The 15,952-nt window shown below is 41.4% G+C and overlaps 1 protein-coding gene across 1 annotated transcript in view; it reads right to left on the reverse strand.

The window, feature by feature from the left end:
- Tmc2 (transmembrane channel like 2) overlaps window positions 1–15,952 on the reverse strand; it is a 69,130-nt gene that overhangs the window by 19,633 nt on the left and 33,545 nt on the right. The window contains exons 11-15 of the mRNA XM_076849445.2: window positions 9,967–10,146; window positions 8,054–8,203; window positions 7,135–7,263; window positions 3,733–3,800; window positions 2,734–2,973 (exon numbers count right to left, since the gene is read on the reverse strand). Coding sequence (XP_076705560.2) covers window positions 2,734–2,973; window positions 3,733–3,800; window positions 7,135–7,263; window positions 8,054–8,203; window positions 9,967–10,146 — 767 coding nt within the window. The remainder of the gene's footprint in view (window positions 1–2,733; window positions 2,974–3,732; window positions 3,801–7,134; window positions 7,264–8,053; window positions 8,204–9,966; window positions 10,147–15,952) is intronic.

Raw genomic sequence — 15,952 nt, forward strand, 5'->3', positions numbered from 1 at the left:
AAGCTGAGCCCATGGTCAAGCCTCTCCCACTACTACCTTACTGTGATTTTGGCCAGACACCATAGATCTGCATACCTAGCCACATTCACGCCTGAACAGGCTCTTCTGGGAGGAAACACAGGTGAAATGCTGGCCAAGGTGGAGCCTGGGCAGATTTGTTCTGTGGGCTGGTACAGTATTTTTTTTTTAACTTGAATTAATTGCTGTAATAAAATAGAGAATTTCAAATAAGCATTCAGATTTCTGTGAAGATCTGGAAGGTCTGGTAATATCAGGCTCATGTTTCTGATAGTAACTATTGACTGGAGATAAGCACCAGCTGCACTTGGCGTGGTCAGGGCTCATGCTTAACAAACTCACAGATATACCTTACTGTAAAGTAAGCACTTCACAAATAAAAGCTCACTAAATGTCAATAACAACCCTGAAGTAAACACTAGCAGTATTTCCATCTTACATGCAATGAACCTGCAAAGCTAAATAACTTTCTCAAGATCATCCAGCTGGTAAATGACAGAGCTGCTCTAGATTCTATTCTCAAAATCAGAGGGCTGGCAAATATTTTCTGAAGAGGGCTAGGTAATAAAAATGTTAGGCTTTGTGGGACAGATAGTTTTTTTGCAGCAATGACTCAATTCTGCTATTTTAATGAGAAAACAAACAGGCTAAATGTAAGCAAATGAATGTGTTCCAATAAAACTTTATTTACAAAAACAAGTAGTAATCTGGATTTGGTCCATAGGCTACAATTTACCAACCTCTCAGCTATGCAGTGCTGCCCACCTCATTCACCTATGTCACCTGCCTGACCCTTGTAGACATTTGATCTGGTCCAAACCCTAAGTCCCCTCCCTGTATAACTGGATTTCTGTGAAGTAATGGTCTAGTTTGAGCATTGACTATAAACTACATATTCTCCTCCACACACTGGGTATAAAGCCGACAGAAAGGAAACAAAAAACATGCCCTCATGGGGCTTATGCCCTGGTAGGGAGAAGGCAATCCACAAGATAAATAAGCAAAAGGTGTGTTACAGGGTAATAAGAGCTAAAATAAGCCAAAGCAATATGTGTGTGTGTGTGTACGTGTGTGGGTATATATGTGTGTATTTGTGTGTGTGTGTGTGTGTGTGTGTGTGTGTGTGTGTGTTTATGAGACATTTTAGTTAGGAGCTCCAGGAAAGGGCTCATTGAGAACATAACCTTTGAGTCAAGACCTAGAGCAAATAAAAGATGGTTGTGAAAATATCTTCGAGAAGACCATTCCAGCCACTGGTGGGTTTTGATTGGAAGAGTGAGAGGAAGAAGATGCGGTCATGTTTCCTTCGAGTGCCATTTTCAGGTCACTTCCCCTGTGATCAGGGTATAGGCTGTCAGAGCTTCTCAAGGCAGCAGATGAGGCAAAAGGGGCCTAGTGGTATTGGACAGGGATAGCACAGGACTACTCACTGGTATCCTTCTTGGGCACAGGTGGGCAGCCTGTGAATCCCTGGTGTTCGTGTCCAGGCCCAGCCCTCCTACTCTTGCTCAGGAAGAGGCCAACTGAGGTTTCTCCAGGTGGTTCTTCCTTCAGCCTGGCATTACAGCCTTCTCTAGTTCAGTGTGTGCCTTCTGTTCTAGACTGACATCCCTTCCTTCTTGTGAACCCCTGATTGACCAGATCACGCTCTGCTAGAACATTCCTGCAAACGCCTTTTCTGGGCTCCCCCAACCGTAGGCCCTTATCTAGGTGAGTCCCTTATAAACAGAGAAGTCCCAGATTGGCCTTTCTCAACGTGTGTTTTTTTATAAGTTGGTACTCAGGGCTGACACCGGAGTGAGGTGTGTGAGGCCCTAGGATGCACAACTTGAGGAGATACTTTCTGTCAGGGTTGCATCAGTGTAGTGCAGGGCCCCACTCACCTGTATCACCCTGCTTTCAGCTTGGGGTGACTGTTCATTAAGTGGGAGCAATAGCTACTATGTTATCATATGGCATAATTCCTGAGGAGTGCACATTGAGCATTTCTAAGTGAGAAGGTGGCAGACAGAAGGGGCAAAGTGTTCCAAACTGCTTTAATCCCAGAGCCCCTTTTTACAGAGAGAGCCCTTTGTTTTCAGAGGGTCACACAGTTGGAAAGACAGCAATAGATGCACACTATTTCTCTATCTACCTCTTTCTACAACTATTGATCTTTTAACACAGTATTCAGTCTCCTAAACTAGTTTGACTCATACCCAAACCTACAGTGCTGGCCAGCGCTCTTCAGACTGGGGGGGGCCAGTCAAGAGTCTCAATCAAGATCAACTGCCACTGCTTCACATCTGGATGGCACTTACACATTTATAGTCATTTCATCTTCTGAATATGCCCCATTACTTTTCTTATGGTAGAGTAATCCCAGGTGGTAGATTATTCAGTGTTAAAAGGTTGCCACGGTCCCATCCAGTATGGTAGTCATTAGCCACATGTGTTTATTTAAATTAAAATTAATTACAATGAAATAAAATTAGAAATTCGGATTCCCAGTTTCTCATTTCAAGCACTCAACAATCATGGGTGGCTGGTGGCTACCATATTGGATAGCACGGACATAGAACATGTCTATCTTTATGGAAAACTCTAGGGAAAAGCCCTGATGATTTGCCCAAAGCTCAAAGGCCTTTTGCAAGTGGACCTGAAACCAGAACCTGAATGCTGAGCCAGACCCTGCCTGGGGAGGGGAGCCGCTCCCATGCAACAAAGACTGTGCACCTGAATGGGCCGCAGTCAAAGGAGGGTGGGAGGGACATGATGGTGTAGGCCACGGGCAGGAGGCTGAGGAAGAGCACCAGCAGCAGCAGGCCCATGTAGAAGTTGTTGGATCGGGAGGCTTTGAACACACGTTCATGGGGGACATTGCTGCTCATCACTGCCCAGCACTGGAAGTACATGGAGGTCAGCAGCCGCAGGACATTAATGCCCACCAGTCCAGGTGCATAGAAGGAGCCCATCCTGGAAGGGCAAAAACCAGACACCTGGTTGGCCTGGTAGCAGGAAAAGTCTGAAATGCTGATAGAGGAAATGGGATGGAAGGGTTAGGGGCTGGAGGCCAAGCTGTTTCCCTGCAGGTTACAACTGTCCCATCAAGTATGGTGGTCCCAGTGGCAGGGGCTTCCCATTTAATGAGAACATTTATCACCAAGCCATAGCCACCCTGTCCACAGGAAAGGGAAGACACTCTGAGCATTGCTGGCTTGGGCTCTGATCCGAACTGGACCACTGCCTCTCCACCAAGGTCTCCATTAACGGCATTGCTGTAGGACAATGGTTTGCAGGTGCCCTTAGCACCACAGAAAGCCTTTGGCAGAACTTATGTAGCCTCCTCTCACTTTCTTTCCAGAGGAAAGTTCTTTATTTCATTTACCTCCTCCCTCTTATCCTTCCTTCTCCCTTCCCTTTTTCTCCTCCTTCCTTTCCTCTTTCTTTTCTCCTTTCTTCTACCCAGTACTTTTTTCTCTCTCCCTCTCTCCTCTTTCTCTCCATCTTTGCTTTCATGGTAGCACTTGGATGAGCCAGAAACCATCCTGGTTCTCATCCCGTTCTGCCCTCTATTTTTCATGTGAAAGAAGGAAACTCAGAGAGCTAAGATGACTTGTCCATCTTCCCCCAAGTTAGCTGTGTGACAAAGTCTGGGATTCTAGTGTTTTTTTTTTTTTTTTTTTTTTTTGGCTTCCCAAATTAGGTGATCCTCAGATGAAATGAATAACTTACCAGATCATTCCTTGGTTGAAGATCAAACCCAGTACATTTCCACTAATATCAAACTCAGCATATGAGGGCTAGAGAGAGAGAGAAACATGTTAGATGGTATCAGCCAGATGCTATTATCAGCCAACTGATGAAACCAAAGTCACTCCATCTCACAGAACCAGCTTTAGTAACAGGAGAAGAAACTTAGTTTTAGGACTTTGTTTCATTAATATGTTTCAAACTTTAAAAAAAGTTTTGAAGTTTCTCTAAGCTGAAACATTTTTTTTTCAATTAAAAATATGATAGTTTCTGCCTTTTAGGCTGATACTATGTTCTTGGAAGGATTTTAGCCCCTAAAAGAACATTTTATCAAAGCTTTAATCAGAAATTTACCTTGATGTTGTAATCAAATGTAAATGTTACCAGTAATGAGATACAAACAATTAATTGAGTATTCAAATAAAAAGACGGCTTTAAAACAATCAAAAACCAAAAAAAAAAAAAAAAAAAAGAAAAAGAAAAAAATGTTCTTCTAACTCTCCTTTCTCCTCATTTTCTTCCAGGTTGAAAGAAGTTTGTAGGAACAAAAAGCTTGGACTAACTGAGGTTTTCAGGTTGACTGATTTCCAGAATTTTGGTGATTTTTCAAGTATTTGGAAGACCCAGAAGTTATTGAGCACTTAGGAGCCAGGAGTCCTCAGGAAGCATACTTTTACTCATGTCCCAATTTGTCTTCCAGAAACGAAAATTAAAAGGACAAGAATAAGAAAAGAAAGAATGAGAAGTTAGAAAAGAGATGAGAAAGTTCAGGAAAACATGGATCAGAAGAGGAAAGATTCATAACCCAAATACCTGAGGGTTAAATCTTCAGAATTTAAATTTCAATATTTTAAAATTTTTTTAAACTTATGTACTGGGCTTTGTGCCCTGCTTTGGAAAATCTTCTGTACCCCCAAGATTATAAGTGAATATATGTTTTCTTTTAGAAATCTACAACTTCATTTTTCTGATGTTTAAAACTTTTATTCACTTCAATTATTTTATCTAGGTAAAATGAGTAAGAGATATATAGTCCTCTGCCCACCCCTAGTTCAATTTTATATAATCCTTCTTTATCCCACTGATTTGAAAGACTCTCTTAACCTCAACAAAAGCCCCACAGAGAGTATCTTTTTCTGGACTTTCTATTCTGTTTCATCAATAAGTAAGTCTATTCCCTGATACCCAGTTTTAGTTAATTTAGCTTCATACTATGTTTTAATATAATGGTAGGTCCAGTTACTTTTATTCTGCATTCCAAAAATTTTTCCTAGATATTCCCACATATTTATTTTTTGAAGAAACTTGAGTATAACTTTGGGTCTTATTGAATTTTTAAATTAATATGAAGACATCTGGGCAATATTTTATCTTCCTACCAAAGAGATCATCTTCTTGGAGGATGAAGTCTTTTCCTCCTGTTCTCAGACAAGATTATGAAATTTTCCTTACCACTGAGGGGGTAAGGAAATAAGCTTGTTTAAAACTGGTGGGGAATATATAACAAATTAAAATGAACTAAAAAAAGAAACAATGAAACTAACCTCTCAACAAACCCATCATTAACATAAAAAATAAAATAATAAAAATTTTAAAACAAACAAATAAAAAAACTAGTGGGAAAGCAGGCGCCATGGTGCACACCTGTAATCCTAGCAGCTCAGGAGGCTGAGGCAGGAGGATCACAAGTTCAAATCCAGCCTCAGCAAATAGCTGAGTCTCTAAACAACTTGGAGAGAATCTTTCTCAAAATAAAAAATTTTTAAAAGGACTAGGGATGTGGCTCAGTGGTTCAATTCCTGGTACCAAAAACAATGATAAATAAATTAAACCAGCAGTGGACTACAATAAAAAAATATATATATATGACAGATGGGCTGGGATTATGGCTCAGCGGTAGAGCGCTCGCCTAGCACGGGAGGGACCCAGGTTCGATCCTCAGCACCACATAAAAATAAAGGCATTGGGTTGTGTCCATCTACACCTAAAAAGTAAATATTTTAAAAAATATGATAGAAATCTGCACCCTTACCCCTGCTAGGCACCCTGCTGCAAACCAGGATGAAGGTTACATAGGTAATCAGGATATGGAGACTCTCACAGAGCTCAATTAAGGGACAGCCCCGCTCCCAACACCAGTGAGTAATGGGTGGGCTAATGAGGTGTGGAAGAGACATGCACAGGAAAAATGAGCAGGCCAGAGGTTCTGCCAGACCAGAGGTCACTGTGGAGAGGAGACGGCACATGTTTAGAATGAGCAGTTTGCTAGGTAAGTGGGGAAGAGGAGAATCCTAGGTGGAAGGAATGAGTCACAAGAGGTTTCTCAAAGCATAATCCAGATGGTTATTGGTTTTTGGTGTGTTCTAGGATTTTGTAAAACATTCATATCCATCCTAAGATTTCAGTCTCCCTAAGAGTTGACGCTCTGTGGGCATTTCTTTCCTCCCTCCCTCCCTCCCTCCCTCCCTCCCTCCCTTCCTTCCTTCCTCCCCACCCCCCATTTGTTTTTATAATGAAGCTGAAAAATTATTGCCTAGTGGTGTCATAACCATCCTCACAGGCTAGTATGAAAAACCCATGTGCAGGTATTTCTTTTTCTTTTTTTTTTTTTTTTTTTTAAAGAGAGAGTGAGAGAGAGAGAATTTTTAATATTTATTTTTTAGTTTTCGGCGGACACAACATCTTTGTTTGTATGTGGTGCTGAGGGTCGAACCCGGGCCGCACGCATGCCAGGCGAGCGCGCTACCGCTTGAGCCACATCCCCAGCAGGTATTTCTTAACCAATCATCTGCTCAGCACTAAAGTGTAAGGCCCACCTTTTCCCAAGGCAGAATGCCTCCCTTTCCTGGATAAGATCACACTGGGAAAGAGCAGAGTTGCTTCTATGAAGGCAAAAAGGACCCTTAAAAGAGATACAGATTGTGGGGCTGGGGTTGTGGCTCATAGAATGCTTGCCTAGCATGTGCGAGGCGCTGGGTTTGATCCTCAGCACCAGAAAAATAAATAAGTAAAATAAAGGTATTGTATCCAACTACAACTAAAAAGAAATTACGAGAGAGAGAGAGAGAGAGAGAGAGAGAGAGAGAGATAGATAGATACAGGGGCTGGGGCTGTAGCTCAGCGGCAGGGCACTTGCCTAGCTTGCGTGAAGTGCTGGGTCCGATCCTCAGCACTACATAAAAATAGACAAAATATAGGTGTTCTATCTATCCACAATTAAAAAAAATAATTAAAAAAAAGATCAAATACATCACTTCACAGAGCAGACACTGGCATTAAGCAAAGAAAGAAATGAAATGCACAAAAATGTGTCTGGCTGTAAGTGCCAAAGAGGACGATGATTGAAGCACCTTTACGTGGAGTGTCTATGAAATAGTAACCTACAAATCCAGCCTCCAGATCCCAGCACCAGCAGTAATTCATAAACCGGACAAAACAGGCCCGTAGGAAGTCCCCCAGCAGGATGGTGATGTATGTTACCAGCATGTCGGACACTGTCAGCCTCATGAATTCCTGGAAGAAGGGACACAGAAAAAGGGAGCGGTCAGGGTTTGACCTCGCCCTCCCCTCACAATCAACTGTAGCCATACAAACTCACCCCTACCCATCAGAATCCACCTCTGTGGTCTTCTGATTCTTCATGGTAGAGAGGTGGTGCAGAGAAAGGACCTCATGCTCTGGAGATTGCTTAATTTTAGTCCCAGCTCTATAAATGACCAGTTGTATGACTTTGGAATAATCTTGAAACCCCTTGAACTTGATCATGATAACACTCTTGCAGGGAGGCTTGCTGACTGTGTGCATATTGCCTGGTACATGGACAATACCTCGTGCGCCATAATTATCATCAGTAAAACCTGAAGGCTCCTGACTTGTTTCCCCCATCTGCTCTGAGATGCCAGCTGTCCCCACTAGGACTAAACATGCCCATCAATCACCAGGAAAAGGAGCTGAATTTTTTTTCCATTTCCTACTAATTTTTTCCTTGGTTTTTGGAGAAAATAAAACGAAGAGGAACCAAAAGTAAAAGAACTAAGCTTTCTCTACTTTTGTTGGGTATACGTCATTTACTAACTTTTTTTTTTTTTTTGAAAAATTGAAAGGATCCACCCCAACCCAATGTTTAAGATAGCAAGTAGATTTGGAGTTCTTGGGGTGCAGAGGTCTACCCTCCAAGTGATTAAGGAACTCCTGCTGGATGGAAGTGGATGTGTTTTCAGGGTTTTTCCTCAAATGGAAACATCAAGGAAGGAACAACAAAGAATTGAGAATAGTCGCCTTTTCAGAGAGCATAACTACTCACAATGCCCACAGCTGTCTCCCAGCAAGAACCCCGGGGCACATCTGCAGGGTGCAGGGGTGGCCGGGGGACACTGTCATTCCAACCCGAGGAGTTGTAGTAGTTAAACAGAGTCCAGTGAGTGATGTTCTTTATTGTCTCTTCATTAGAAAGCTAGAACAGAAGATGGAGATATGGGACTGGAAGGAGCCAGGGATGGTCCAACTGTTTCTGCAGGAACCACACATAAAGCCAGCAGATGCCACAACCCTTGCCAACTAATCCCTGAGGGCCTTTGCAGAAATTCTCTCCCCAGCCCTTCAATCTACCCAGGAAAGGGAGCAATTGGCTGAAGTTCTCAGGTCTTCTCCTCTAAGTTTGCATCTATCTATCCATCCATCTATTCATCCATCCATTCATTCTTTTTTTGAGAATGATTTATTCAGGGTTTATTCTTGGCATATAAGATAGTGATGACAGGAATGACCAAGACAGACAGGTCTTCCCTCTGAAAGCTTACAGTCTAGTAAGTGACAGATGAAAATGGCGAGACACAGAAGACTTCCTGGAGACAGTGTCGTCAGGGACTAATTCAGTCAACTAGTTAAACATGGGAGGAGGGTGAAGAGAGAGGCAAGAGAGCACTGTGCCCGTGGAGACAAGATGAGCTTCAGGAGGGAAGGGCAGTCTCCTGGGTTGGAAAGGAAGCCAGAGATGAGGGTAGAGGGACAGATAAGGGCCAGAGCCGGTCATTACCATGCTTAGAACCTTCCAGCAGTTACCATTAGCCTCAGGTGGAAGAAGGGTAAAAGGGGTGCCATTTACCATGTGGCCCTCTTGGCTCCCACTCTAATTTTTTTACTTCTTTCTCTCCACTCATTGTTCAGCCGCCCTGCAGTTTCCTGTTGGCACTGGCTCCTCCTCTGTTTTACCCGATGTTTGCTATGATTTGTCTGATGGAGATGCTCCTTGGGACCCAGAGAAAGTTTTCCACGGCTTATATCACTCTGTTCTGTAATTGTCCCTTCATCTGTTATTATTACAAGACTGTACACTTTCTGAGGGAAGCCCTGTTTTTATTGTCCATTTCTCTGTATATGCCCAGAATAAATCGTGAGTAAATTATTCTCAAAAAAAAAAAAAAAAAAAAAAGAATGGGAGCTGGGATTGTAGCTCAGTGGCAGATGCTTGCCTCGCATGCATGAGACCTTGGATTCCATCCTCAGCATCACATAAAAATAAACAAATAAAAATAAAGATATTGTGTCCAACTACAACTAAAAAAATAAATAAATAAAAGAATGAATGTGGGCTGGGGTTGTAGCTCAGTGGTAGAGTGCTTACATGTGTGAGGCCCTGGGTTCAATCCCCATCACCATATAAAACTAATTAAACAAAATAAAGGTATTGTGTCCCTCTATAACTAAAAATATTTTTTTTAAAAAAGGATGAATGTACAGATGGCTGAATGGAGCCCTCCTCTGTGTGCACTGACATGCTTCTCTGGCTTTGAAGTACATCCCCTAGTGTGCTGTAATGGATGAGCTGTCTCCTGGCCCAGAGCGTGAATGCACTTAGAACAGGACTGCTTCTTGCTCTCTGCCGTGCCCCAGGGCCTCACACACTAGTAAGCATTGATGAGCGGTTCAGTTAACCATGCCATATCACTGCAACGGACAGTGACTTGGCTATGGATCACTGTGGAAACTATAAAGCAACATGGGAAGGGATACAGATAAAACACTAAAGGTATTATGCAAATGACAGTAGTAAAATATTAATAATCACAGTCCTTGAGTCATAGACTGGGTAGACATTTTTCTTCATTTTCTGTTTTTAAACTTCCAACATTTAACTAATATAAATTATGCATCATGAAATTATTGTATTAAAAAAGGAAATGTGGTGGATTCCTGATATTGGGGGAGTTCGTTTACCTTGAGGTGGACGTCATCCATCAGGGCCAAGAGAAATGTGTAGAGGTTTCCCAGGAAGAGGGCAAAGATGCGTCCCAGCTGCCACTTCAGTCCAATGCGTGGGTGGTAATTCTCCAGGGCAGCGATGGTTTCAAACAGAGGGGGACAAAACATCCCAAGCAAGGACATCACAATCTCTACCTGAGAAATCAGGAGAGTGAGTCTGGGTTACAGTGTCATCAACATGACTTTCTTGGCCACCATACTTGCCCCTCCATGGCCTTCCCATCTCCCTGCTGTCCCCCACTCTGCACCTGGGGATTCCCTGGTTTATCTATGAATTTCCGTATGACCCTGAGCCGTCAGCATATGCCTGCACATCACAACTGACCCTTAATTGGTTGCTGTAATAATTGTCACTCTTTATCAATAAAAACCAAGATTTCTTGAAGGAGAAAATATCCCACTGAACCCCACTAAGAGGTACAATTAATACAAGTTAATCAAAACTAAACTAATATTATTAGCCATCAGGCAAATTCAAATCAAAACTGCAATGAGATATCCTCTCACTCCATTTAGAATGGCTGTTATTTAAAAAAAAAATTGCTGGTGAGGATGTGGAAAGAAAGAAACTCATAAATTGTTGGTGAAATGTAAATGAATATAGTCATTATGGAAACAATGTGTAAGTTTTTTCCCAAACTAAAAGTAGATTTACCATATGATCCAATAATCCCTCTTTTGGGTATATATCCAAACAAATGAAATCAGCTCACCCAGGAGATGCCTGCATACCCAGCATTTACTGTTACACTTCATAACAGCTAAAATATGGAATAATCCTAGTTACCCATCAATGGATGAATGGATAAAGAAAATGTCATACATACACACACACACACACACACACACACACACACACACACACAAATATCCTCTCAACTTGAAGAAGAATGAAATTCTGTTATTTACAGGAAAATGAATGGAACTGAAAAACATTAAGTGAAATAAACCGGACCCAGAAAGATAAGTACCAATGTTTTCTGTCATATGTGGAAACTAAAAAACACCAACCTAAATGTAGACTAGTGATTACTAGCATCTGGGAAGGGGAGGGGTTGGGAGGACTGATAAAGGTGGGCTGGGTTGGACCAGTGCATGCCGTACGTATGCGTTGAAATACTCCCATGAACCCCACTATATGTGCCATTGTTATGGTTTGGATGTGAAGTGTCCCCCAAAAGCTTGTGTGTGAGACAGTGCAAGAAGGTTTAGAAGACAAATGATCGGGTTATGATAGCCTTAACTCAATCTGTGAGTTAATCCCCTGATGGGATTAACCGAGTGGTGACTGAAGACAGGTGGGATGTGGCTGGAAGAGGTGGGCATTGAGGGGGGTGCCTTTGGGGTATACATTTTGTATCTGGCAAGTGGAGTCTCTCTCTGCTTCCTGATCATCATGTGAGCCACTTCCCTCCTCCACACCCTTCTGCCATGATGTTCTGCCTCACCTTGAGCCCCGAGGAATGGAGCCGGCCTTCTATGGATTGAGACCTATGAAACCGTGAGCCTCTAAATAAACTTTTCCTCCCCTAAAATTGTTCTTGTCAGGTCTTTCAGTCAAAGCAGCAGAAAAAAATAAACTGACTAAAACAACAATTAAGGGTATTTCTTTTTCCCCCATCCCTTCTTTTCATTGTCTCTCTCTCTCTGTCTCTATCTCTTTCTCTCTCTCCCCCTCTCTCCCTCTCTCTCTGCTTCCTGGCTGTCATGAGCAGCTCACTTTTGGGTGTCTATACAAAGGAACTGAGATCAGCACACCAAAGGATACTTGCTTCATGAAGGAGCAAATGAGTTCTTCTGGGTGGTGCCTGGTGTTCTGCACAGGTTGGGGGTTGGGCAGGCATCACCACGGGGCCCTTATCTCAAGAGCATCAAAGACACGAAACTCAGATCACATAAGAGAACTGATGGTGGAGGCCAAGAGTACGGTTAATGTGGTATTTGGAGTTAGCCTTCTGGTTTCCAGCCCCAGTTGCTTATTATTTGCTGGCTTCATAACTTAGCAAAAGTTACAAAACTTACCTTGTTTTTTCAGGAATAAAATGGTGATGGCAGTTCTTGTGAGAATCATGAGATGATGTAGGTAAATCTGCCACCCCAGAAGTTGGTAAATACTCAATTTTGGGCTCTAATTTAGGGAGGATCCTGACTAGTATAACTAGATCTGAGCACAGTGGGACATTCTTTTTGCAACTAAAACTCTTTACCCAGTGGGAACAGTTCATCCAAGAACGGTTGACAAAATGCAGGTTGGTCAACTCTTCTGGGATGTTGCTCACTCTTCCCCTCCGTGTTCGCACTGACCTGTGGCTTGGCTTCTCATCCCCTCCACACCTCATACCTGCTCCCGCAATTCTTCTCCCCCGGAGAGCCCTCACTGCACCACTGCCCTCGGTACACGTTCCCCTAATGCTCAGCCAAATTCCTGCCTTTGCCAAAAGATCCACCCCCACCTCTTCTGCTCTCACAGATATTTCCACCTAGGACACAAGTGTCACCCAAGCTATCTCATTGGATCACATGGATCCTGCCCGCTGTTCTTTGTGCTTTGGTTTATTCTTGTCAGGCCTCCTTCCTAAGGAAACTGCAATTCTCTTCAAGGCAGACTTTGTCATAGCTAAGTGATCCAGTGACAGCTTCATGGAAGGGATATGTCCCCCCTCTGATTCTGATCCTTAGCTCTCTCTCTCTTCTTACAGAGGAGCCTCCAGAGTTCTTGCCTTTCCCATCTCCTAAATCCTTTCTGGTCAGACATAGCTTGCAACCCCCAATCCACTGTCAGGAATGCTCAGGTGGATATCTGGTTACATGATCCATGGTGGATTTGGAGTAAGTTTATACACTCAGGAATGAGCTACCATAGAAAGACTTGGGGATCCAACAGACTCTAGGTCCAAATCCTGATTCCTTTTTTAACAGGCTGTGTGTCTTAACCATTCTGAACTTCAGATATTTCATGCAAAAACCAGGAATAATAAGAGCTATCCTGCCAATATGCCATAAGGCAAAAATAAAATGATATACATATAGTGTTAGGCCCATTGTGGGTATTCTATCAAAAGTTTTCTCCTTTGTCCTTCTTCTGTCTCTCGTTTACTGAGCATGTACTATGCCGGAACCACATTGCTTAATCTGAGTATACAACAAAGGATAAAAAAGTCACACTATCTCAAAAGGGCTTGAGGTAGATGTAGATAATTATGTGACTAGTTAATCATTACAAAAACAAAAAAATGTTCCAAAGGGCATGTACATAAAGTGTACAATGCATAACATAAGCTCGAACCTGGAATTATTCAAATGACATGAGAGTGTGAAGAAGAGGTGTTTGGGTAGAACAAAAGGAACACCAGTGCAGTTGCTGCTTAGTGAAGGAAGGTGACCGGGGTGGCTGGGGAGGTAAGTCAGAGAAAGCCATTTAGGACATTTTTCCTGATAGTCAATGACAGTTTTAATAGAAATATATATTTTCATATTAAAAATGATAACTTGGAGTTATGGGAAAATAATGATAGCCACAACATGACCTTTTAATCTCCCTGAATTCCTATATGAAAGAGGACAAAGCAGATAATAACAATCAAAGACCCAGAAGCAACAAAAGTAGGTGACAGAGTGTTGCCATGAATCCTACGTACAAGTAGGTCTGAACAAACAGCTAGCAGCCACAAGATCTGAAGGGATACTGGTGTTGGCATGAGAGGAAGCCAGGAGAAGCAAAGGGGCGGCCAATAGGTTGGGATGGAAGGATGTTAGAAGAGCCAATAGGAACTCCATGAAACCAGGGTGGAAAAATCTGAGAACAGCAGCTGAGCCATGAGGAACCAACCCAGCTGGATCCAATGAGGGATGAGGGCAAGGTCAACTTTGGATAATTTGGAAAAAAGGCCACTTGAACTCTTGCAGTTGACCAAACTCCCCTACAGGACAGGGCCCAACATTGAGGAAAGCCTTCTGGGTATGGAACTGAAATACAATGGGCAGGAGGAAAATAGGGAGAAAGTAAAGGGATGGCAGAGTCAGAAAGAAAAAAAAAAAAAGGTGAGAAAACAGATAGAGTCAGGAATTCTCAGAGAGCAAGCCACCAAATCCACACAAACAATGGGAGAGGAAACTCTGTTAAGCTAGAAAAGTTATCCTGAACCATGTCTCACTGATAGCTCAGGGAAACTGATTTTATATAAAAACAAACAGAAGAAAAATATTTTGAGGTCAAAGTCCATGCAAAGTGGTAAGAAAAAAAGAGAAGATAACACAACATTAGGCATGAAAGCGCACCAAAAAGTTATTTGTTCAAAACAGTTTAAATTATACTCTAGCATTTAAAAACAAGCTGAAAAATGTTAAGAAGAGATACAGGTCATGAAATAATAACATAAATAAAAATCACAAAAAAACAAAAGTGGAATGTCAGAATTAACAAAGAATTAGAAATGAAGGGAAAGGTCATGTTAAAAGTGAAGAATATAATTAAAAATCACAATAAATACAAATAATAATGACATGGAAACAAAACATGAAAATAAGGAGAAATTTAAAAATTAAAAAAAATAAAGAGTTTAAAAGAATTTTAGAGAAAATGATATATACTGGAGATAGACAAAGAAGATCCCAAATAAGTACAAAAGGAATTCTTGAAGAAAATCCAATCAAGAGAACAGAACAAATTTTAAAAACCATAGTTCAATTACTTGTTCCTTAAACTGAAAACAAGATATGATCACTTAAAATTTTTATGGTTTTTACCGGTGCATTATTATTATATATAATTGTAGGGTTTATTGTGACATAGTCATACATGCTCATAATTTGATCAATAACATTCATCAATAGCATACCTCCCTCCCTCTTGATTCCCTCCCTGTATTCTATTGGTCTTTCTTCTATTTTCATGATATTCTTTTTTTATTCCTGTTTTTCTCTCTAGCTTCTGCATATGAGAGAAAACATTTGACCCTTGTCTTTCTTATTTCACTTAGCATGATTCTCTTCGGTTCCATGCATTTACCAGCAAATGACAAAATTTCATCCTCATTTATGGCTGAGTACAATTTCATTGTGTATATATACATATTGCCTTTATCCATTCATCTGTTCATGGACACCTAGGTTGGTTCTATAACTTGGCTGTGGAATTGTGCTGCTATAGACATACTATATTGATAATATAGTATGGTGATTTTAGTTCTACCAAAGAGTGGGATAGCTGGGTCAAACAGTGATCTCACCTATTTTTTAATTTGAAAAGAAAACACTATCAATTCAGAATAAATAACACAAAGATATAATCTAGTAAAATTAATGGACTTTAAAGAATAAAAATAAAATCCTCTGGGTGTATAGATGAGGGGAGGAAGTAATATAAAGGAAAGAAAATTAGAATATTATCAGAATTCTTTTTTACAGAAGTGCTTTTTGCCATAAGAATATGGAGTTACACATTTAAGACATTCAAGAAAATGTGATCCATGAATTTCATATCCAACAAAATTGGCTTTTAAGTATAAAGAGCTCAGACAATTATGAATGTGCAGAACTCAGGAAATGCTGTCTGCATGAATGTTTCCTGAGGAGCTATTTAAGAACATTGTAATAATAAAGGGTTACCAGGGAGATGCAGATCAGTTTGGTGAAGGTAGCCTACAAAGTTCTCCCTTCCCCCTGGCTTTTGATAAGTCCCGGTGCAGAAACCTTGTCTCTTCAGCCTCTCTGGCCTGAATTGTCTCCACTCCCCCAGTTCATATGCTGAAGCTCTAACCCCCAGTGTGATAATGTTTGGAGACAGGTCTTTTAAGGAGGTAATTAAGGTTTAACATCGTGAAGGACTATGCGTACAGGGGTAGGAAGACCCTGTAGCTTTTTCAAACTACTACAGATGTCATATTCTCAAAAGAGACTTATGAATTCCATATAAACCCAATAAAACCTTAATGTCTTCTAT

This window comes from Callospermophilus lateralis, chromosome 3 (assembly GCF_048772815.1).
Source record: "Callospermophilus lateralis isolate mCalLat2 chromosome 3, mCalLat2.hap1, whole genome shotgun sequence".
Lineage (NCBI taxonomy): Eukaryota > Metazoa > Chordata > Mammalia > Rodentia > Sciuridae > Callospermophilus > Callospermophilus lateralis.